The following is a 26423-nucleotide window of genomic DNA, read 5'->3' on the forward strand; positions in this document are numbered from 1 at the left end:
TGCCAAAAAACTTGTTACTGCCTTTCTGTTTGATTTTTGGGTATAAAGTGGTAACTCATGTGACATTGATTTGCATTTCCCCAGGGACTAATGAAGTCGAGCATCTTCACATGTGCTTATTGGTCAGGTCTGCAATCTCTGTGGAGAAATTTCTATTCAAATCTTTTGCTCATTTTTTTTTTTTCAAATTCTTGATCCTTTTTAAAAATTTGGTTCCTTCATTACTTTTTAAGCCTTTGAACTTTAGTGGAAATTCAATCCATGTATATACTGATGGGAGATTTTCAGTAATACTGTTGTTAGATGTTATTCAAGTTATGAATTTCTTAAAAAGCCACACACAAAAAATCATTAAACATTTTTTTCTTTTGATTGATGTGTAATAATGACAATGTTCTAAACTGATTATCAGCCACATCATATTTTTTAAAATGATTTTATTTATTTGACAAAGAGAGTGAGAGAGCATAAGCAGGGGAACAGCAGAGGGAGAAGCGGGCTCCCTGCCAAGCAGGAAGCCCTATGAGGAGCTCGATCCTAGGACCCCGGGATTATGACCTGAGTTAAAGGCAGACGCTTAACCATCTAAGCTACCCAGGTGCCCCCATATCATATTTAAATCGAAATCTGAGTTAAGCACCCATGCTTATTCATAGTCATAAAATGACATAGGGGTCATCCTAGGGGATCCATCTTTCAAGTTGACAGATCGCTGACCCCGTCATGACTTCGGGAAATATCTGACTCTGACATTTCAGTCTCAACTACCCATTACTTCTGACTGTAGTGCCAGCTGACCGTTAAAGTTTATCAATCTTACTTTTGGGGGCTCCTCTATAATCCAAAACACAGATGTTGCTTAGTAATTACATATTGTCATTCTAGTATTCTTATCATCCCTTCCTAATAGAGTAACACATAATGATGTCTTTATCAAGCAAATAAAATTTGAACAATTTAATGAGATGGACAACTTAATGGGATTAGGAAGGACAATTTAATGGGACAACCAATTAAATGATCTTTAGGCAAGTGAACCAACTATAAAAATATATTCTGGATATAAGATGATTCAGGCCTGAGGATCTAATATATAACATGTTGACTATAGTTGATAAAACTGTATTGCATAATTTAAATTTACTAAAAGTAGAAAATAAATGTTTTTACACACAAAAAAGTAAATTTGTGAGGTAATGGAAGTTATGTAACTCAATGGAGGGAATCCTTTCACAGTATATACATGTATCACTCATCATGTTGTACACTTGAAATATTTTACAATTTTATTTGTCAATTATATCTTAATAAAGCTGAAAAAATACCAAATGGAAACACAGAGGAAAACATGACCTAGAAAAGAGGAGATTTTATGGCATTAAATATTTAAAGAATGGCATAAAGAAGTGAGAATAGGATTGGCTTTGCATGTGGTCAGTGGGCAAACTTAAATGACTCAGAAAAATGAGTTAACTATTAGGGCTTGAAGCTTGTGAGTCTTTGTTTTAGGGATTGTATAACTATTGTTATAAGTGCATAAATATTTGACATTTTTAAAAATTTAATTTCAAAATGTATACAGTGGCCATAATGTAAAATAAGAGATTTGTCTAAATATTTTCTCTTTACCTATTAGTCTCAGTGGAGACACCAAATGTCTTTACAACTTATAATACTTATTCTAAAAATTAAAAATAAGTATTGGTCTTTAAATTGAAACAGCTATAATCATTCCTTCCACAGCAAGATAGTAAAATGTTGTGTAACTGCTCCAAGATATATTTTATATGACATAGCATTTATTATAGTACTAATATGTCAAGTTTCTACAATTTGCACTACAATACTTGAAAATTGTTATTAAGCAAATCTCCTTTTTTTATGGCAAACGAGAACTAAATATAAGAGGATCCTTATCCATTGATTAGCACCTGCTTCAGAAGCAGATTATTTATGGAATGAGGAAACTCCTTAAGAGTTAGTTTATTCAGAGTATGCTTTATCATTGTACCTACTAAAGAATTAAGGAAGACATGCATTTTATTCTCCTAAACAAAAGGAGAATATGTAAAAGTAGAAAAGAACTATTTTAGAGACTTTGCTAGCTCAGATTCATAACTATTCAGTAGAAGAATATCTTAGAAGAATTTTTAACTTATAAGTTGTAAATCTCACCACATAAAACAATAATTGCTAAGAGGTGATTAGCATAAATGTCAACAGAAAGAGACAAAAAAGTCAGGGAAGGGGCACAGAGAAGGTTTTCACGCTTACAGTATTTCTCGAATTCTTCAGTGGGATGATTGGGGTATTAGTCAGAATTCTCCAGATTAAAAACAGCCAATAGCATGAGATTGGCTCTCACAATTATGCACAATTATGGAGGCTAACAAGTCCCAAGATCAGCAGTCAGCAAGCCCTAGAGTCAATGAAACAGTTCCAATCCCAATCTTAGTCTGAAGGCAAGAGAAAAGCAATGTTCTAGCTCAGGGACAGTAAAGCAGATTTTGTTCCCTTGCTCTGCCTTTTTGCTGGTCAGGACTAAAAGAGATTGGGTGAGGAGGCCCACCCACACTGGGGAGGGCTCTCTGCTTCACTCATTCTATTGATTCAAATGTTAATCTTATGCATAAATATCCTCAAAGGCATAACCAGAATGTTTAGCCAAAACTTTGGGCACCCATGGCCCAGTCAAACTAACAGAAAATTAACCATCACAGTTGACCATACTGGTATTCATTGGTATTCACAATTATCTACTTAAATTATACATCCGTGTGTGTACTCTCTTATATGTACAGTAAGAAAAGCTGTACTCAAAAATATTGCTGACAAGTGGCATTAAAACTTGTGTTGCCAAATGTAGTAAAACAACAACAACAACAAAAAAACCCCAAAACAAAAAAAGCCCTAAAGTTGTGTTTTGAATAAATAAACGGAGAAGACACAAATTCTCCTTCCCAAAGAATTAAGCTTAATATATATAGGTAGTTCCCTTTCCAGAATGACAGTGAGATTACAGTGGAGAAACCTGGTCAATACCACCCTAACCTGGTGATGGAAGACTCACATCATCAGTGAGGTTGTGTTGACACCTGAGAAGTATATAGCACTTCCCTGGTACTTTATACAAAACATCCATAACCCAGCTTATTCATGAGAAATCCATCAGGTAAACCCAAATAGGAGACATACTACAGACTATCTGGTCTGTCTTCCTCAATACTGTCAAAGTCAAGAGAAAAACAAGGAAAGTCTGAGAAATTGTCACTGACCAGTGGACACTGGAAAAACATAACTAAATGCAATGGTGTACTATGACTGGGTCCTGGATCAGAAATAGGACCTTAATGGGGGGGGGGGGGCAAAAAACCCCACAGAACTGTTAAGTTCAAATCATGGACCAATGTTGATTTCTTAGTTTTCACAAATGTACCATGACGGTGTAAGATGATATAACATTAGAGGAAAGCAAATCTGGGTGAGGTGAACTTTCTGTACTATCTTGACAACTTTTCTGTAAATCTAAAACTATTCAAAAATTTAAAGTTTGTTAAAAAGCATTTGGGTTTTGACTGTTGATTCACTTGCTAGACTGGTATCATCTATGGAGGCTAGTCTGATTTTAAAGCTGGAAAGATGCATTTGGGCTTGTCTCACTTGTTCTGCATGTTAAGTACTCCAGAAGACCAAAAATAGATTTCAGTCATTACAGATAGCAAACCAAGACCTATGCTCAGCACTAAATGTTTTTAAAAGCATAAAACCAGCAAGAGTAGAGATTTACACAGGAGATAATCCTGAAATTGCTATTAAGCTTGAAGGACAAGATGAATCTATTTGGCTCAATATATAAACATTACACATTTTTTCTACATGGAAAAGGTAGTATAATAAAACTATAGATTAAACATATTTTTTATTAAAATTTTACATTTTTTACAAAAAAATGTATGATAACCATTAGAATAACATGTCATAAGGAATAATGTCTCTTTTAGCTTGGAAATTTTCAAATATTTTAACTCCCTAAAATCAAACTTAAATTTTTCTTTTCATGTTGAGAACCATATACAAAGTCTTAAATTAGAAAGTAAAGTATATCAATCATGAACAAGTATTTCTGGATTGCCTACTATGTATCTAGCACTGAGCTAATTGTTACAAGCTTTTTTTCTACAAACAATAACCTACTGTTCTGTCCTTCAGGATTATTAATCTTGTTGAATATGTGAGATAAATGCATATCAAGTACATCCATTTCAGCAAACTTGTGTCTTGCTTTGTCATTGCTCTTCATGACCTGATTCCATAGGAAGTAATTTTTTGCAGGTCAGTTCTCACAAATCCAAATGACCTTAAGTGCTCAAAATTCACATGGTATAAGAGCTCATGTGGAGGAAATATTAACACATCACCAAATGAATTCAACTTAGACCTTTAAACCTATATGAATATCAAAGTGTAAAGGTTGGAGCAAACCAATTTCAAACTTTAGTTTCAGAAGGGTTATGTCTAATCACTGTGAAAAAAGGTGTCTCCAGATGGTTTGCCCCATACCAGATCTTCATGGCTTCCTAATATCATCCCTAGACAAACATTGCTTGTGGATAACATAGTGAATCAAGTGGTAGTTTTTGCTTTGCTTTTTTGTTTTTGTTTTTCAACACCAAGGGATTACTGTGCGGGGAGAAAAATCTTTTTTCTCTTGATTTTTTTTTTTTTTTTTTAATAGAGGATCAACGGTTTGGACTCATTGAGAATTCTCTACACAGCTTTATATTACCATGCTCTCAGGATTAACAAGCTGTAACAATCAGAACCTCAAAAAACTTCTGAGGAAAATAAAAATAGAATAAGATGAGACCCAGAGTTAGCCAAAAAAAATTGTCATTTTCTAGAAACTAAAAAACTGAAATTGCCTCACAACATGAAAAAAAAAAAAAAATGAGCTCAGAGCTCGATTCAAATCTCAATTCTTGTATTAAAATACATGTAGGAAAAGAAATATTTGGTATATTTATTTATGTGGCAACTTCACTTGAAGCCTGAAGTCAACACTGGTAACAGCCTATAGCTGTCTTAAAAATAACTAAGAAAAGTGGAGGTACAAATCCATTCTGGTGTAGTACTGCTCTTTTCAAATACATCTTTCTATTTTATTCCTCCATACTGCATAATGAATAGTGCTATTGCTGTTGAAGACTTAAAACAGCTGCATTTCTAATTTTGGCAGATTATGAGGGATTTTTACATGGGTTGCATGTTAAAAGCAAAGAAACGACACGCCACCCGGCAGAATGAAAGTGCTGGGCAGATGGCGGCACGGCGGAGCTATTGAATTGAAGTGCTACGAGTCACCACCCATCGTGGGACATCCAAAAGGGGCATGTGGCAGCTTTTCAAGTGAAGCCCAACCTTATACCTCAAACAAAAATAACCCATGTCCATGAGGTCTCCAGAGGGCCATGCAGTAGCCATTCTCCAATTGGCCTTTGTTAACAGAGGCAGCCTTCCATGCCTTTATTTCGCTGATTTTGATGGTATATACAATTCTGACTTTCTTTCCTTCCTTTCCTCCTCCGAACTCTCCTGTCACGTGTGTATGCATGTGTGTGTGTTGGAGAGAGAAGGAGAGGAAAAGAGAGAGATATATAGGGAAACAGTGTATATGTCATAATTCTTCCCATTACTAAGGGAACTATCCCTGCAGAAGACAAGAAAGCATTCCAATGTCTTCACAGTGAAAAAGGAAAAAGATATAAGATCATAAATAGTCTTAAAAAAAATCATAAATAGTCTTGATCAGTATCAATTTTTACTGACCAATCTTGACCAAAACATTTTAAAAACCGCATTCAGAATGCTGCTATGTCAATTTCCCCAAAACCTAGAGAAGTGATTTTCCTGAGAATAAACAGATGGGCACTATACCAAAAAAGGTTTGGCCTTCAAAACCAGGTTTCCTTGAATTCAAAGCAGCTTATGAAGTATGAGGATAAAGTATTATGACTGCTTCTTAATAAATATTCTAGAATATACATTAATTAAATGGTATCTTTTCTGGGCACCTGGGTGGCTCAGTTGGTTAGGCATCTGCCTTCAGCTCAGGTCACGATCCCAGGGTTCTGGAATCAAGTCCTACAACCAGCTCGCTGCTTATCAGGGAATCTGCTTCTCCCTCTCCCTCTGCCGCTGATCACTGCTTGTGCGCTCGCTCTCTCAAAGAAAAAAAGAAAAAAGAATGTTGTCTTTTTAAACTCAGACAACATCCACTGTCAATTAATGACATCTTGATTATATTTTTTTATGTTTTTGTAAGCCAGCAAAAATTTATGTTGGAAAAAGGTAAGGTAAAACAAAGAAATGAAGCCATTCACCAATTGTACAATTTGTTTATGTATTACACCATGATGCTGTGCTCTTCTTCCTGACCTTTTTTTCTCCTAACAACACTTCCCATTTCCTTCATTTGTATTATGATTTTACAAGATCCTTATGTTCTAGGGAGTGTGTTAGATACTATATATTATTATCATGTGCTTCCTCAGTTTGAAGGTGAGGAAACTGACACCCAGACCCTAACTAGCCTTCCCAGTGCCACAGAGCTAATAAATGCAGTGCTGGGAACTGAACTCAGGCAGTTCATTTCCAGAGTCTATGCTTTTAAGCAGTAAGGTATTTTGTGTAGCATGCAATGAAACAAGATAAAGAAATTAAGAAACCTGGGGAAATGGAATCTTGTGACAAATACAAAGAATTAGTACAGTGAAAGTAACATAGCATTGACTTGTGCCATATCAAAGGTGGCCCATGAATTCCAGTCTCAGAGGGTGAGGTCAAAGCAAAAAGAAAAACCAGACATCATGTAAGAGTAACATTACTTATAAAATAAAGCTGTTTAGGGGTACTAGAGTCTTGGGAATTTGTCCTGTAAGGAAGTCATATGGTAATATAGTGGACAATTTCTCCCCGGAGATTTTGGTAATAGATACACTACCAAAGCATTCAGGTGTGTTATTTCTAATATTCCTCTAAATGTCATATCAAAGAACATTTCAGTAGAGGCATTTCTGCAGCATGTGTGTGGGGGGGGTTGTGTATGTGTGTGTGCAAACAATATGTTTTAGATCTTTAGGAGTAAATTTGGTTTATCTCCCTGCTCTAACAGAAATTTTTTTTTGATAGTGAAATGTTTATATCAATATGGCAGCTATTAATTAATGTGTCTATTAAACACTTGAAATATAATGTGACTAAAGATCTCAGCTTTAATTTTACCTATTTTTAGGTAAATATAGTATAGCCACTCATAGTTAGTGTGGACAGGACGGAACTAGAGAAATGGTTGGGTTGCCTATCTCTCAGCCAATTCTCATGAACAGAATTTCATGTTTTTATAACAGATGGACAAAACAAAAACTGAACAGTTTTATTCTCCAGTTTAAGCCTAGAACACAAGAATTTTGTGTTAACTCAATACTAATAATTTTTTCAAAGACTATGACAAAAATCATATTCATATCACCTCTATATAGAAGTTAGCCAAGGAAATACCTATTTACCAGATACTATGATTGCCTAAAGCATTTTTAATATTAGGATCTGATTCTGTAATCACCTATTTCGTTACCTCCGATGTGTAAAAATCATTTTTTGAGTTGGAGTGTAATTTCTTACATAATTCAGACTCAAATCTGGTAAATGAGGTAAAATAATAAGACTTTTGTGTGTGTTGTGTATTTTACACACCAATTCATGTAAAAAGGCAAAAAGAATGAACTAGTATCTTAGGATATTTTCTAGAATGATTCTGAATAGGCAAAGTTCTCTGAGATCCTGTTACACATTGAGGTGCTAACATGGTAAGATTTACATACATGAGCTGGTTAAATCTCCAACCCAATAAGCAAATATAAAGAATTTTTGGTTACCCAGAGATCAGAAAATACAGAGAAAAGGTTCCTTTTGTGTGGTTTTCATTATTCCTGTGTTCTTTTCCTGTTTATCTGAATGAGTTATAATACTGGCTTCAATTAGAGAAGTAATAGTTGAAAAGAGAAGAGAGGGAAAAACTCTGATTTCTGGCTGGATAGCCACTCACCAGATGGTGAAGAATTCGGCCTTAGGCTAATTCTGTGTGAACAGAGGGGCTTGATATGTCTGTCTCTGAAAACCATGGTATGTACATGGAGAGATCTATGGAGATTTAGACTCTGGTTTTGGAGCACATGACTCAGCTTTTCCTATAGATGGTGCCAACTGACCCTTAGGCACAGACAGCTGTTCTGTTAGGTGGATAAAAGCAATGGTGTTCCAATGGGAGGTCTAGGGGTGGGGGGAGGAGGAGGAGCAGGAAAGGTCAGCCAGCATCCCAGGATATCAGTCCTTGTTCTTTCCAGACATGGAAATAGAGAAGTCAGGGCCTGAGGCCAGCTCCAGTGTCACTCCTAGGAGCTAACACAGATATGGAGCACGGAGGTCCCAAATGAGGAAATGACACAAAACTGATGAAGGCAGGTGAGATAAGCATGGGGGGGCGAGGAGAGGTGCATCCAAAAGGAGTGATTACTGAATACATTTAAGAAAAAGAGCAAGAATATTTGAAAGAAAAGAGCAATGGCTAGGAAAACTGGTTGAAGGAAGAATGAACTGAGGTGGGTAACAAAGGAGTTACTTGGACATGGTGAAGAGCATAACCTAGGAGTTGTGGGAATCAGATGGGAAAACAATTGGTGTTTAATGAATTGGGTCTCATTTTACATAAGAAATGTGAAATACACAGAAATATTTTGAAAGCAGAACTGGATTTCTAAAAATAAGTAATTTCTAAAAAATAATAAGTTTTTGACAACATGTAGAAGATCGTAAGAATCTGGAAAAGGATTAGTCAAGTGATAATAATATTGACATTACTAATAGATTAGGCCAAGGAGAGCCAACAGTAAGCAATGAAATTCAATTCCTACAGAACAGCAGTAACTTTTGGAGTACCAATTTAATAATGTGCTTATTAGTTTGTTCATTTTGTTACTTCAAGCATCCATTCACTCAACAAACAGACGTTGATTGCATGTGACATGCCAGGTCCTGAGGATTCAATATAAAAATAAATGGTTCTTGTGGTACACAAACAATGAATTTTGGAACATTGAAAAAAAATTAAATTAAATTAAATTAAAAAAAATCTGTAGTCCATTGGGGTGGCAGTGGAACAAGAAGGCAGAGTACCTCACATTTCACTAGGCATCTTGTGAAATGCTTTATATATACCCTCATGAAATCTGCAGCCCAACATCAGAGTAAAGACACTACTATTGCTCTAAGGACTCAGGGAAAGAAGGTGACTAGCCCATCATTACGAAAGACATAAATGGCAGATCTAGGACTTATTCCAGTCTTTGACTAGAAGTCCACTAGTTATCAAACTGAATTTATATGGATATATGCCATAAAATAATTGTGATGTGTATTTCTAAGTTAATATATGTAAAGCACTTAAAACTGTGCCTAACACATAATGAATGCTATACGTCCTTGTATCATCATCACTAATGTTGTTTCTCTTAAAGAACGACATGAGGGGTAATATTATTTATTCAAAATTAAACAAGAGAAATTGAACACAGCAGGATGTAAAATGTGTATAAAGTTTTCAAATGAAATAAGATTCTTCAAAGAACTTTTCCCTTTAGGGTTTGTCTTATGCCCCATGTTACCTGGGGAGAATGTTTTCACTCTGCCTTGACAATTAGGATTAGTGTAAAAAGACAGAGAAGCAATGCACTATTGTGCCACATCTCCCTAGAGACTCCACTACACAAAGAGACAAATAATAGAGAAAACTATCAAATTAAGGAAGGAGTCCTCTGAGCCACCACATCCCTGTTGAGGTCACAAGTTGGGAAAGGTGGAAAGTCTACGGAAACATTCCAATAGCCTCCTCTTTGTATTCACTTTTCTATGAAAACAATTAAAGGTAGTGCAAAGAATCTAAAATGAGGTTTACTTGCAAGATAAAGAGGAAAAGGAAAGAGGATTAGTATTAACAATAATAGAAAGGAAACACTGAAGACACACTTAACATAAACCATAGGTCGAAGAAAAGAGTAATGACCTGTAATCTTACATTGCAGTTTTCCATTATTACAATACTGCCAGCACAGATAATTGCACCTTACGTTGGACAGAAATCGGCATCACCAAGCCTGGAACACTTACATGTCCAAAACAACTACAAAAAAATATAAATTGAGTACTCAAGGCCAGGTATTTGACAGCCTTAATTACTCAACCAGTATGAAGACTGGGGAGGTGCTTCCCATGATTAATTCTCCCTTCTTAAAAACAAACAAACAAAACTATGTCTATCTAATGTATTCCTGGGGAAATAATAATACAGTTATCCAATGTATCACTCTCATGGTTTTCCTCCTCCACTCAATTTCAGAGGAGTAGAGAACACTGCTAAGCAATGTCCTACATCTGAGAAAAATGGATATAACTGGGACAGTACCATATAAATCAATAATTTGCATTTTCTATAAAAATAAAAGGACCTTGCTAGAATTTTGCCTCGTTTGTTTTATTTTGCTTTTGGCTCATGGTTGAGGTACAGAATCCAAGTAATAGCAAAACATGGTCATAAGGATTCCTTAAATATAGTGATGCTAAGACACTATTTCAATTTCGATCAGAGTTGTGAAATTATATGATGGGATCCTGTTTAAGCAGGGGCATGGTTACTTTTTTTCATATTTTGTACTGTAACTGTATGAAGAAGAGTCTCTGGGTTTTCTTAACCTGATCACAGTTTATGTATTTATTAAATATTTATTCTTTTTAATAAAGAAGAGGGAATAAGGGTTCTATGATAAAAATGTCAGTGGAACCCGTAGCTCATTACTGGTTTTGTCGTTACAAATACCATCAATATTTTGCTGAAACATCAATGAACCATAGTAGGAATTCTTTGAAGAGATTCTCAAGAAATCCTATTTTTACTTGTCCCAAGTTCAAAGGGCTAACCTTTAGTTGAGGTAATGTTAACAGCGACTAAACACTTAGATTCAAGCTCTGGTACTACCTCTACTACTTCCTGCAGGATGTAGGCAAGTTAAAATGTTATATTTTATAGCTTTAAGGTATCTGATTTCACTACCTCCCAGAGTCTTTGTGAAGAAAACCTTACTTATGTAAACTGATTAAAAAGCTTGTACTATAATGTAAACAGTACTATAATGTAAACAAAGCTCTCTTTCTTCTTAACTCCTGTTTTTCCATGTTTCAAATATTACCCTCTGTGAGAGAAAAGTGGCCTCTGTGTAGACAGAACAGATACACCCTCTCAGACCACTGATTCATGGGCTTGACCCAGAGAGGGTAGTATCGCCAGTGTAGATTGCTGAGGTCAAGACTCACCATATACTTGGAGGGGAAAAAAATGTGTCTGTGTTAAAGTGAATTTGGGAAGTGAACTTGGAGACTCCTGCTTCATATTAGCATGCACCAAAATTCTGAAAAGTCCTGCAATAAATAACTCTTTTAATATTGTTTGACACAACACTTCTCAAAGTCATCAGACCAGGATTTCCTAACAACCATGAACACTGAGGAGAAAGGCTGCTTAGAGTGTGAAGAAGAGAAGCAACCAGAATAGCTAACATTTATTGTGTAGTTGCCTGTGTGTAGAAATCTCTGAAGTGCTTTCCATGCATTAACTTACTTTTAATGTTTTTAGTAACCTTACAACGTAAGGGCCGGTATTGTCTCTGTTTCACAGGTAAGGAAACTAGGGCATATAATGACTAAATGTCTTTGCAAAAATGTGAATAGTGAGGAATAGAAAAAGAATATGAAGCCAGATGATCTGGCCCTGGAAACTGTTTAATTGTTAATGCACAGTACTTAACCTGCAGATTGAGGAAAATGTGGAACCCGTGCACTATTAGCCTTTTGCAACACTTTCATGCAGTTCTAAGGTTCTTTTTTGACTGAAAAACAAACAAAACCCCCTGAATCTCACAGACTATACAGCTTGTTCAAAGGAAATCAATGATATTATATGCCCAAGAAATTAGTTCTCCAGCATCTTGGAACAGGAGCCAAACCACTCAACAAACACATCAAACAACATGTGAGAACAAGACTTGGTGTGAGGGAGAGTATGTGATCACTCTTAGGTGGCTGTAGCTCTCCTTGGAGTCCTCTTCATATTCTCATTTTTCCTTCATCAGTTATATCCAAATGGGTATACATCTCTTCACTTTTACTGCTAAAATACTTCTTAACCTCTCTCTAGTTCCAGCTCTGGAATCACTGCCTGAAAAGAGGACCACAGCCCCCTCTGCCTGGACTATATAGCACTAGCTTTCTCATGAGACTCTCCTCTCTAGATGGTGTGATATAACTAACCAGCCACATGTGGTAACAATGCTTTGCAAAAGTTCTAAGTAATACTGCATAAATCTGTTGTTAAAAAAAATGGTGAAAAATATTTGGAAAAAAATTGATTTTTACCATCAATGAAAGAAGAAAAATTCAACATTTAGCTCTAAGACTTTAAATTGTAATTTTGCTACAGAAATTCTTATAGTCTTTGTCTATTTTCCATTTAACCATCTATTAGATACACACACACACACACACACACACACACACACACACAAATTATTAGAGATCAAGCCCCCAAAAACAAAAAACAAAGAGTTGAGTCATGGGAATGCAGTTCTGTTATTAATTTGCTTTGCTACGGCTGAATTACTATGCTTTGATGGAGACCCATCGTGAAGAAGGCTTCAGATAAATTTCATGAACTTTATTTTATAATTTAGTACTATACACTTGAACTTGACTTTGGCCCCAGTAAGAGAAATTTCCACTTGCAGTGTTTTCCTACTCAATAACAATAGTAACAATGCTAATCCTTTGCTTAACAGACAAAGAAAATTTGCCAGTGGTGGGAGTGTGCATGGTGGGGAACTTCCATGGAGTTATTTCTTTTTTATCTCCAGAACCCAACCCATCCACCCATGAGCAATGTTTTCCTGGCTTACTGGGTCTAAATGCACTAGCTCACACAAGCCCTGTTTTTCAAAAAGAAAAGGAGAGAGAAAATCAGCAAATTAGCCAGGAGCAGCCTGGTTAGTACTAACAGATGATGAAAGGTCTCAGCATAAAATGACATAAGCAAGAGAAAATTCTTGATGTTGCCTGAAGAGACAAGAGTATTTCACCTTCCTCAAAATTAGTTTTTTCCATATTTTCTCACATTTTATTGTATTCCTATGTCAGAACATGTTGCTATTAGAAGAAGAGTGGTTAAACATTTAAAAGAATCAGATTATGTTCATGCTGAACTACAGACTAAAATTTATGGGGAAAAACAGAAAATTTTAATAAATGAATTTTAACAATAGAATTATAGTCGTTAAGAGGAAAATCTCCACCACATTATGTTCTGAAATGGGTTGAAAGGCAACAGAGGGGATACCCAGTGTTTTGTTCCCCTGCCTCCTACAGCTATAGCATTTTGAATGAGGTTGATCCTTAATCACACCTTCAGGAAATGCGTATTTCTCAAGTACAGCACTTCATATTCTTCCGGGACTGGGTCAAGAATTTGTAAGTGATATGAGCTCGCTTGCATCCATGCCTGAAGTGCCTTCGTTAGCAATCATTTGTCCTGCCTCCAATTATAATGCAATGCAACCCTGCCCACATTATAGGCACTAATTTCTGGTAAGGGCTGAGTCAGAGCACAGCAAGGAGATGTGAACTTTCTATTTCTTACTATTGAGGACATGCTTAGAAATAATAGTTTTATAACAAATCAGTATTTTTTTCAAAATTTTGTAAATGTGATAACTTCTAATGTGAAAGCCACTCATACATATTTATTGAGAACCTCATCTATGGTAACAAAAGGATGTGGGGGCAGGAGGGAAGAAGAGATTGCTGAACAGTAGTTAAGGCCGGTAAAGATGAGTCTGCATTGAGACACAGAGGCAGGGGACTGTGTCTAGAAGCCACGCGTAGCTCAGGACCAGGAATGGCAAAAATGGATGGTAAAGTCATTCAGATTACAGACCTACGTAACAGGCCCCGTGAAGGTGTAAGGGAACACGACATAGTTGAGACGGCATCCAAGTGACATAAGACATGCCCATGGTGGCCTACATCTTGGGGGGAAAGAAAAAAGAAAGGTAAAAATACAGTCTGAAGATGGCAGGGGGGCAAGGGACTGAAAACTATAGTCAAACAACAGGGCCCAGGATCGGATTTGGGACCAGCAAGCAAGATGGAGGAGGAGCGCCCAAGCGAGGACCTCGGAACTGGACCAGGCCTTTCTGGTGAGCTCAGGCACAGGCAACTGATGACAAGCAGAAAGGAAAGGGGTGTGGGGAAAAACAGAGTTCTAATGAGGGGAGGGGTGGTTAAGGAAAAACCATTTTTAACATTTACTGAGGAAATCACAATGTGAAGCATAACAGTGGGAGAGGAGGGACGAGAATCCAGCTGCCGAGGAAGCCAACAGGGAAATGCAAAAGATCATCAATTAAATATAATTGAATGTGTATATATATATAAAACACATATACTACACATATTATATATAATAAATAATTATAAATACATATATTTAATTAAACATATATGCTTGTATATTTAAGGGTTAAATGACACTGAGGAAGGGAGACTACATGGGCTGGAAAAGTTGAAAGCCTCCAGGGTTCAAATCTGAAACTAGTCTGTTACAGAATGGCTCATTTTAAATACCGACAAGTCAGCTGATAAGAGTAGAAGAGGGCTTCCTGAGCCTGGCATTGGGACAACAGGTAAGAAAAAAAGGCTACCTTTAAGAGCCCTCTCAGCAACTGTGGCCAGGGAAACAGGAGAGGCGGAACATGGAACAGAAAGGGTGGCTGGCAAAAGAAGTGGAGTATAAGCACCATGAGGGTCTTGGTTTGCAGAGATGGTGAGGAGAAGCATCATGCTGTTCGCTGGGTGGTGGGGCAATGCAGAGGGCTGTGTCAGGTCAGTGTGCTGAAGAGCAGGTCCCACTCACTGAGGTAACACACAAACAAACAGCCCTCTTCCCTCGCCCATAAGCACAAGCACACCCACACACAGCTTGCATTCAATCTGTCTGGTATCACTATAAAACGTTTGACAACAAAACTAAAATGGCAAGAAAAATAAATCAAATTTTGAAATGCAATTAAAAAAAATTCTCATATATTTCTGGACATTGCCAGAGGCAAAAAAAAAAAAGATTCATAAAACATATTACATTATTTGCAAAGCAGTCTGGCTATGAGTTTAATATGAATTATAGAGAGAATGGATCCAGGGCATGATTTCCCTGAATAATTTATTTCAGGCAGCCCCTCTGATTCAGAAATAGGAAACTTAAAAAACAACATGTCTAAGGCACTAGTTTTTCTGGCCAGGTGCGCTAGTTTTGTAAGAGAGCCAACAAGAGGTAACAGCATACAGGTTTCTTAAAAAATTAAAAATACAACTACCACATGATCCAATAAGATTCCACTACTGGGTATTCACCTAAAGAAAATGAAAACACTAAATCAAAAAGATATATGTACCTCTATGTTTATTGCAGCATTATTCACAATAGCCAAGATATGGAAGCAACCCAAGTGTCCATCAACAGATGATTTGGTATGTGCATACAATGGAATATTACTCAGCCATAAAAAGAATGAAATCCTCCTTTGTAACAACATAGACATCTAGAGGGTATAATGATAAATCAAACAAGTCAGTCAGAGGGAGACAAATACCATATGATTTCACTCATGCAGAATTTAAGAAACAGAACCAATGAACAAAGGAAAAAAGAAACAAGCAAAAAACCAGACTCTTAACTTTAGAGGACAACCTGATGTTTGCTGGAGGGGAGGTGAATGGGAGTGATGGGTAAAACAGATGAAGAGGATAAAGAGTACACTCATAACAAGCATGGAATAATGTACAAAATTGCTGAACCACTATATTGTATACCTGAAACTAATATAACACTATGTTAATTATACTTGAATAAAAGATATATATGAAAAAATAATAAAGTGGTTGGTATTATCTACAAAAAACACATGAAAGCTTTTGCTTTTTTGATTTAGCAAGTGGCAAACCTATCAACAAGAACTTTATAACTTCTATCTAACAAAACAAGTTGTTTTACAGGATCTAGCTATACAGTGAAAATGCGGCAATCCCAGGACCTCCCACTGTGATAGGTGATCAATAAAGACAAAGACAAATTGGAGTGAATCAAAGCAAGGTCCAGCTGAATTATAAACAAGGCAACCAAGGTCTGGGCTCTGAACAAGTTGAAGAACTTGAGGAAGTGCAATCTAACATCACTAAAGCTATTGGATTTCCTTTAGTCAAAGAGATAACATGCAAAGATGGCAAGAGGGGAGAAAAGAGCAACATAATCGGAGTTTCTCAATAATTCCTCAATTTGCACAAAAATCAACATTAAAAATATGGATCTCTATGTATTAGTATTGCACTGATCACTGTTGTAAGGATCCCCACGACAGCTGTTCTCTGGCACTTTTTTTTTTTTAAGTTAAATACGCCTATTTTTTTTTTTTTTTTCTGCATTGATACACACAGTCTGATTAGTAACTTCTAAAACCTAAATAAGAAATATAAATCTGGGCAGAGGGAAACACAGCTGCTCCTCAGAACTGGCTGGTATCACATGATATGGCTTGACCTGCTATAACTCCTGAACTCAGGTTTCCAAGTTGGTCCTGGCTTAGAGTGAGCAGACATCTGACTTAACTAAAGCTATGGATTCCTAGCCCTGTTGCTATCTCTTGGCTTCCAGACCCTCCATGCATGTATTTGGGGCCCTAATATCTGTCTTTCACCGTTGGGTAGGTTGTTTTTTTGTTTTTTTGCTTTTGCTGCTGCCCAAACGATTCAAGATGATGAATGGAAAGTATGCTTGTGTGTTGCTGGGAGGCCGGGGAGATGGTACAGTTGAGGAAAGTGACTGGGACAGTACTGAGGGCAGAATCAGCCAACTCAAGACAAACTGTTTGCTTTTTCCAAAAAATAATTTGAACGTTCCTGTAGACAGAGGCCTAACATTTTCTTTTAGGGCAGAGTTTGATGTATGTTTTCTATGTTGCCTTAAAGATTATGCCGAAGATTTCTTCAAATACAAACTATTAATCTATGGATAGAGAAATAAGTGTACTACCTGACAGGACAACTTCAATAAGATCACCTTCCTGGATATCACTAGCCGTTTTCACCAGCTGAAGGATGTTTTCGGAGGTAGGGTCATGGCGAAAAAGCAGGATCTTATCATACATTCCATAGAAACCACACTCAGGAAACTGTAAATACAAATACCACAATAGGTTACATGTCAAAATCTTCCCGAATTTAGAATAGAAACAAACAAACAAACAAAAAAAAAAGTGTCAGGACACAAATACAAGTTAACTGATATTTTTATGCTACGTCAAATAGTTAAGGTAAAATTGACACTCAGTAAAATTCACCCTTTTTAGTGTGCTGTTCTGTAATTTTTGACAAATGTATAGGAGAACTACATACCATATATGTGGTATACACAAAACAGTCAAGATACAGAACAGTTTCCATTACCCCCTAAAATTTCTCCATGCCCATTTTATTATAAACTTCTCCCCTGATGCCCAGCCCCTAGAAAACACTGATCTTTCTGCGTCCATAATTTGGTCTTCTCAAGAAGATCGTATGAATGGTATTGTACCATTTACATTGTATAATTTAAAATCTGACATTTTTCTTTTTCTTTTAAGATTTCTTATTTATTTGAGAGAGAAAGGGAGCATGAATGGGGAGGAGGGGGAGAGGGAGAATCAGACCCCCAGTGAGCAGGAAGCCTGATGCCAGACTTGATCTCAGGACCCTGAGATCATGACCTGAGTTGAAGGCAGCCACTTAACCTAGTGAGCCATTCAGGTGCCTGAATCTGATGTTTTTCATGTAGTATAATGGATTTAAGGTTGTCCATTCTGCTACATGTATCATTAATCTTTTCATTTTCATTCCTGAGGAATGCTCCATTATATTGCATGGATATACCACAGTGCATGTATCCATTCCTCAGTTGAAGGGCATTTTATTTCCAATTTTTGACTAGTACAAATAAAGCTGTTATAAATGTTTACTTAGAGGTTTTTGTGTGAACACACATTCTTCTTTGACTGGGGTGTATGGGAGTATCTGGGTAACTTTATAAAACATTTCTACTAAGATTTAGCACTTAGATAGTATTACTTAGATTTCCATTTCCTCTTAAGTGAGGTTTGGTAGTTTTCTTTCAAGGAATCTACTGATTTTATCTAAATTGTTGATTTTCTGGTCAAAAGGTTTTTTAAAAAAAATATTATTCTTTTATCACACTTTTAATGCTGTAGGGTCCATAGTGATGTCTTTTTATTACTTTTTCATAATTTGTGTCTTTTCTCTCTTATTGTTTGATCAGTCTCTGACCATCAGTCTATTTATCTGTTTTTAAGTCAGTTCCATATTGTTTTTGATTACTGTAACATATTTTGAAATGAGGAAGTATCATGCTTCTAGCTTTATTCTTCTTGCTCAAAATCACCTGAGCTATTTGGAGTCTTTTGTGGTTCCTTATGAATTTTAGAATTGTTTTTTCTACTTCTATAAAAAAATGCCATTGGTATTTTGAATGGTATTCCATTGAATCTGCAGATTGCTTTGGGTAGTACAGACATTGTAACAATAGTAATTCTTCCAATACATGAATGTGCAATGTCTTTCTATTTATTTGTGTTTGTTTCCTTTCTTTTAGTAATGTTTTATAGTTTTCATTGTACAAGTCTTTCATCTCATATTTTCATTGAAATGTTTGAAAATTCTTTTCTACTAAGTCCATTACCTTTACCATTCTGGTCTATTTTCATTAATTCTTTTAATTCTTATGGGTTACATTTCCTCCTCCATTTCCTGCTTTTTCATATGTATGCTTTCTAAAAATTGAAGTATGGTTAACATACAATGTTTCATTAGTTTCAGGTGTACAACATAGTGGTTCAACAATTCTATTTGTTATGCTATGCTCACCAAAAGTGTAACTACCATCTGTTACCATAGAATGCTATGAAAATACCTTGACTACATTCCCTGTGTTGTACATTTCATCCCTGTAATTTATTCATTCCAAAAGCTTCTACCTCCCACTCCCCTTCACCATTTTGTCCAACCCCTTACTCTGTGGAAACCACCAGTTTGTTCTCTGTATTTATGGATCTGTATCTGTTTTTTTTGTTGTTGTTATTGTTTGATTGTTCATTTGTTTCTTAGATTCCACATATAAGTGAAATCATATGGTATTTGTCTTTCTCTGCCTGACTTATTTCACTAAGTATAAAAATAGAAATGCCATATAATCCAGTAATTCCACTACTGGGTATTTACCCAAAGAAAATAAAAACACCAATTTGAAAAGATACAGGCATGCCCCTATTTACTGCAGCATTATTTACAACAGCAAAGATATGGAAGCAACCTAAATGCCCATTGACAAATGAATGGTTAAAGAAAATATGGTTTCTGTATAATGGAGTGTTATTCTGTGTATAAAAGAATGAGATCTCGAACATTTGCAACAACACAGATGGACCTAGAGGGTTTCATGCTAAGAGAAATAAGCAGAGAAAGACAAATACCATGTGATTTCTTTTTACATGGAACATACATCTACTTTTTAAATTAGATGCCAGATTTTACAAATTAATGTGAGCAGTTGCCTTTGCTGTCTTCCCTTAGAGAATGTTGATATTTGTCTTGGCAAAATATGAAGAAAATTGCAGATCAGTTTTGTCTTTTCAAGGCTTATTTTTAAGCTTTATTAGGTTAGCTTTAGAGTAGTATTTCCTCTAGGGATAGTTTAACCCTACTACTAATACATAACTCTTTGAACATCTCCATGGAATATCTCAAGTGTTCAGTGAAATTTCTTCCCTTTGCCTGATACAAACTCAATGTCTCTCAGTGCTATGTCAGCTCTGGAAAATATTCATTTCAGAGCTTCCAGGCAACTGCTCTTTCCTCTTTTCTCTGCCTTACTAATTTCCATCATACACATACACAGATTTGTATTCAGCCTAATACTCAAGCAGACCTTTAAGCAGATTTCTGAAGCTCTATTTCTGTATAGGTCCCATCTTTCCAGCATTTCTTCCCTAAAAATACTTTCAACCGGGTCACCTTGAGCTCTACTCCGTGTGTCTTCCCCACAGCCAGGCAACTAGGCTCCTCTTAGGTTCTTTCTCCCCACACTACACTTTGGATCCTGCCTCCAGGCAGAAAGCTCACATGACTGTAGTGCTCACCTTGTTTGTTTCTCTTCTCAGGGATGACAGTTCTGCACTGCCTGTTGGACAATGTCCAAAAACAGGCATTCTACACATTTTGTAGTGTTTTCTATGTGTTTGGAGCAGGTGAGCATGTCTTATACCAGATACTCCTTGTGAGTAGACCCCAAAGTTTCGTGTGCTTTTAAAATATAGATTGCTAATCTTTTCTATCTAACCTTTTGACTACCCAATTCTATGTAAACAGCATTTGCAAGAAAAGTCAGTTAAAGACAAATAAAATGTCCACAATTGGTTACAGTACATTTTAAGATTATGTTGAAATAAATATACAAAATACATTAATGAAGTAAAATTATAAATTTAATAATTATCATAAAACTCTCAAACCTCAGTTTGAGAGTTTGAATTATACTTTAACTTAAAGAATCTTCCATGATTTGATAACAAATGTTCTTCAAAATACAATACATTAATTAATACACAAATCACCTTAGCATATCCTTTCCAAAACCGTGGGTAGCTGATTCTGACTCAAGATAGGAGAGAGAAAATTCAAGGGATTTAGTGTCTGAGGTGGGGTGAGTACACAATAATAGCTGGAGAGGAAGAGAGATGAAACAGCAATTGTCTTCCCAAAGATGAGCCAAACTTTACAGTGTCTTCTAACTAATGTCTGAAGGATGTGCTATGCAGAGGAAACATCAGGTGGCAATACTGAAGAGGGGCTTAGGAGGCAAGGATTCTGCCACCTCATCACAATTTCTGTCAATATGTCCACATACCTCTTGCTTTCTTCAACAAGGAATTTGTCCTTTCTTCAAGGACATTACAAGAGATATCTAATCTCTTGTAATGTCATTACAAGAATGACAACAAGAAACATTACAAGAATATCGAAATTCTATTTCTCTATGGTCTTAGCTTGCTGACACTTGAGTATCCCAGTCTATATTGTGCCTCTTCGTAAAACCATGGGTATATGGAATGGATGATTTTGTACTCAAGTAAGGCTTGAGTGCCTCACATCGTAATTATTATATTTCTTTCTGAGGGTGACTCACAAAACACTTTTAAAAATAAGAATAGATAGAATAATACCAAGATATACAACCCATATTAAAACTATTATTTTAAAAACTGAATTTAAAAAATAAAGATAGCATTATAAATATTCATGGAAGTTATTTGTCCAAGATATAGAGCACTGAGGTGTGAATAGCCTCTCTTCCACATTCCATTTTACTGGGTCATAAACAAGGCTTTTCGCTCTTCATTAACAAGCCATTCAAAATCAGGTTGTAGAGCCCTGTGAAGCAGGGCACCGGGGTGAACATGAAGGCCTTGCCTCATGGGACAGTTGTCATGGCAGCAGAAGAAACTGAGGATTAGTTTTTTTTTTTCAAATTGTACCTTTTCTTATTGGCCAGAAAAAAAATATACACACATTTGCCTTTTACTGTTTAAAAAAAAAAAAAAATCTTTCCTTTGATGTAACATAACATTCTGCTTGAACAGAAACTATACAGTAAGACTTCCAGAAATTATATTTAAAAATGATGTCAGGAAGGTGGAAAGTATAATGAAACAATGCCTGACAACTGAGAAGAGAACATATTGGGGGAAAAATATTCATGGAACAACATTCCCTAATTTGGTCATAATCATCTGTTTTTATGTGAAGGTGTGTGAGCTTTGAAATCTGAAAACCCTCATTAAACTAAACAGGCTTTCAGAAAGGCTCAGAGGCTTGTAAACTCAGCTGGAGCTTATTACAAGATCAGTTCTGTGTTTCTCAGAGGCTTTGTGGTTGTGAGCACAAACATCTGAGATAAGTGATTTCAAGCTCTCTCCAAGTTCGACTGTAACAAAACTGGCCACTGTGAAAATACGGCCAACAATTACGGCACTGGTCCTAAGCTCTTTAATTCTACCCTATGCTGGAAACCTCTGTGCTGCTGTGTGTATCATTTGGCATTTTTGACCACAGAGCACAATTTACTGTTACATTTCACTATAAATTCATGGCTGGCCAGACAATGTGCTCCAGAGTAGAATAAATACATGTTTTAATGAGTTGCTGAAATGTGACCTGGCCGACGGGAACTCTGAGGAACAAAGGGTGCTTTTCCATAGTTGAGGCCAATCACAAAGGGCAAGGAACAAGCAATACCAGAAACAAATTAATCCATGATTCAGTCAAGTAGAAAAAAAAAGAGCGAGAGAGATGGCCTGATTAGGAAATGAAAACACACAGCCAGTTTACTTTTGCTAAAAGGTGATGAAAATCCTGGGATTAAATTATTCTGCTCAATAACGGAACACATCAGGCAGGTGAATATTGCACTCTTCTCATCGAAGGTGCTTTCCAAGTTATTTTCCAAGAACTCTCTCATTGCTAACAAGTGGTGGCCACCCTTAATGAGCAGAGAGATAAAAAGGTGCTACCACTTACTAGTTGGGCCAAAATACTACCTAAGTACTGTTCCAGGAGTACGGGGACAACAAGGATGAGCAACTATCTTAAGAGAATAGCCATACAGTTGGGTGAAGCTGTCTCTGGTGTCTCTTGTTGGACTTGCCCCTTTAGCACTGAGCTGTGAAAAGCAGAAACGATTAGGCAGCTGATGATGGTTCTGAAAGCAGATCCTGGATCCTGCGGACGGATGTGGTGAGCGAGACCCAAGACAACAGTGGTAAATTCGTATTCTTAACTTTGCCTAGGCAACTAACACATCCCCTTTTTAATAACCTCACAATCTAAATAAATAAAAAAAAAAAGTCTAATGACACTGAAAATTTAAGTATATAAGAAAGTTAAGTGTGTGAAAAAAAAAACAACAAATACTTAGTGAATAACCACTGGTGATTATCATGTACCCAGCGCTACAGCTGTAGCAATAAAATTATGAGCTGGTTCAAGCCCACCAAAAGCATGAACACTAAATTGTCATTTAGAAACACAAGTTATGAAGTGTAAATGAAGGGGAAAAGAAAAAGTGAATACTCTATATTATCTGGAGGCATATTTCTGAAATGCATTAAAATTTGGGCACAGGCTCTTTGATTTGGTGATTTCATATCCTCAAAAAGGCACACACGAAAAGAATTCCACCCTATGACCACATAGCTATGTGACTAGTTTCTGAATCTAATCTTAGGAAACAGAAACCAGAGAAAAATTTTTAACTTTTTCTTTTTAACTCCCTCCCTCTTCTACCCAACCACCCCTCCAAGCCAGGCAGGAAACGGAATAGTGTTCCATCACAGTCACTAAGAATCACTGTCAAAGGCAGACCTTTGCTATCTCTCCTAGTGGCAACTGTTGGTATAGATTCTTGGTTGAATCATGGCTCTCTCAGTCCAAAATACATGATTCATGAAAATAAATCTGGAACGCCTGTTTTCAAGAAATATTTTTAAAAGTCTTTGCAGAATTTCAGTTTTTGAAATGACGACTAAATGACAGTTATAGCGTTGCCACAAGAAGTTGCATTATATACTGCCCAAGCCATGAAAAACAGACTAACTGTCCCCTGCGGAGCCAGGAGTGCAGGCATTCTCCATTTTACTTTGCTATTTTCTGGGCCATGGGCCTGCCGTCCAAATGCCAAGAACCCTGGTGAACAATCACAGCCCTTGCTCCCTCTGTAATTCTTTCTCTCACCAGCCGCAGCAATCATGACTCTCTGCTCTACTAACCCAATGCTTCCTTTGAAACTGGATGCCTAACACCAAGGGTCTATCAACTTCAGAAGTCTTCAAGGTCTGAATTTACAAACACAAAAGTCACTGTGGCTAGTCCTCTTCTCTCCGCTCTAGTGCCAAAACACTTCCTTTTCTCATCCAAGACAGGGCTTTAATTTATTCCACTTTTGCTTTCCTAAAGGCAGATGAGCCACGCACTTTCTTCTGCTTAGATTTTCTTTTTTTAGATACTCTCCTTTCCATTAAGTTCAAAATCCCAGGTTTAAACAATCATTTTCGTTCACAGTTTTACATTTGGACCTTAGACTTACTTTCCATTTACATTACAGCAAAGAAAAATAAAGAGAAAAAGATATCTGAGGGAAAAAAAAAGGAATATACTTCATCAAGGATAGGTTAGCTTGTAATCTTTAGATTAAAGTGAAATGGTAGACTTTGGTTATGAGATTTAAAAGGTGGCTGTACTACCAGACACTGAAACATGCATATAACTTCAACTTGCAACACCTTTGGAAAATAAAGCTAGACTAGAAATTCTTCTCCCTAGAGCATATAAATATATTGACGTTATATACCAGATATTGCTAAAGAAGTCTGTTTAATAAATTACATGCTTTTCTTTAAGACAGCAGATGTGACTCAGTGTGATGCTTAATTGTTAGTAGAAACTTTTCTTCTACGTTAATTTGAATAATATGTCATCTATTAAAAAGACAAAAGCAGTAAGAAATGACTTAATACATCATTAACTCTAATGCCGCAACTTCTGTGTATAGACTTCCTGGAGGTATTTTAAATCATTATTTTGTTGTCTATAATTTTTAAGGTTTAAAATAAATGTTCATATCTAGGCAATTATAGGTGGTAATAATTAATGAGAGCCTCACACTGTTGTGTAAAAACATATCATACTGCATTATACCTTGACAGATTACTAGTCAGTAATAGCTATTACAAGTCTTAGTAGGCACTCTGAAATTACACAGCAGTAATTAGGTGTGTAGATGTGCAGCTTGGAAATGGAAAAAAATGTACTTTATACTCTTTGCCTTACTCTGAATTCAACTGTCATTATAGAATACTGTATATTTTGGGGGCGCCTGGGTGGCTCAGTGGGTTAAGCCGCTGCCTTCAGCTCAGGTCATGATCTCAGAGTCCTGGGATCGAGTCTGGGATCGAGTCCCGCGTCGGGCTCTCTGCTCAGCAGGGAGCCTGCTTCCCTCTCTCTCTGCCTGCCTCTCCATCTACTTGTGATTTCTCTCTGTCAAATAAATAAATAAAATCTTTAAAAAAAAAGAATACTGTATATTTTTTGCATTTCTTAATAAGGCTACATGGTTGTTCATTAGTTAATGAATTGATGATGATGGGAGCATGTATTGGATAAAATGAAGACTATAACAGCAATTAAAAGGTTTTAACAAAATTTAAAAATCATTAATTTTGGAGAAGAAAAATACCCAGAGTTAATTTATTTTCTTTTCATTTAGAGATGATTGGATTGACCCAGAATTTACTAAGGAATCTATCCAAGGTCACAATACTAGGTAATGTCAGAACAAGGATGAGAAGCCTAGTCTCCTAACTCATACTGCTTGATCGTCCCTCTCAGTCCATTTCTCCTAGGAAAGAAACACAGGAAGAGTGGCCAAATGTCCAGCCAACAGTGATTCAGAAATAAAGACCCTGAGCACTTTTTTTGGCCAGAAAGTGCTAGACCCAGACATATAGATTTTGGATTTTGAACAAAACTAAGGTAAACGACTTAATGAACTTTAAAACAGCTATTCCATGGCAATCTTCAGTTCTGACTAGATAGATAAGTCATTAAAAGTGTAATGGTGGGGCGCCTATGTGGCTCAGTGGTTAAGGCCTCTGCCATCCGCTCAGGTCATGATCCCAGGGTCCTGGGATCGAGCCTCACATCGGGCTCTCTGCTCAGCAGGGAGCATGCCTCCTCCTCCTCTTTCTCTCTGCCTACTTGTGATCTGTCTGTCAAATAAATAAAAATCTTAAAAAAAAAAAAGCGTAGTGTCACTGAGGCACCCCACTGAAGGCTAGATGACAGCAGAATGGACAGCTTATAGCAGAAGAAAACCCGGTTGGGGTCATTTAAGACAAGGGCAGGCAGTCTTCCACATCCTATCCTCAAAGGAGAGGTTTATTTTAAGAGAACCATAATTAATATTTATAGTATTTTTGGTCCTTTAGAGAAAAAGAAACATATGCATATTGTTGAGTAATATGTTTGAAAAGATTTCCACTAAATTACCTAAGATAAAATTGGAAAAAAAAGTACTATTATTTGGAAAATTTGTACATATGTCTATCATGTACTTT

The 26423-nt window shown here is 36.5% G+C and overlaps 1 protein-coding gene across 2 annotated transcripts in view; it reads right to left on the reverse strand.

The window, feature by feature from the left end:
- Positions 1 to 26423, reverse strand: part of PRKD1 (protein kinase D1) — a 332420-nt gene that overhangs the window by 134907 nt on the left and 171090 nt on the right. For both annotated transcript variants that reach the window (XM_059373029.1, XM_059373028.1), the window contains exon 2: positions 17240 to 17378. In XM_059373029.1, the coding sequence (XP_059229012.1) occupies positions 17240 to 17378 (139 nt within the window). The remainder of the gene's footprint in view (positions 1 to 17239; positions 17379 to 26423) is intronic.

The sequence above is a fragment of the Mustela nigripes genome, chromosome 13 (assembly GCF_022355385.1).
Source record: "Mustela nigripes isolate SB6536 chromosome 13, MUSNIG.SB6536, whole genome shotgun sequence".
Taxonomy (NCBI): domain Eukaryota; kingdom Metazoa; phylum Chordata; class Mammalia; order Carnivora; family Mustelidae; genus Mustela; species Mustela nigripes.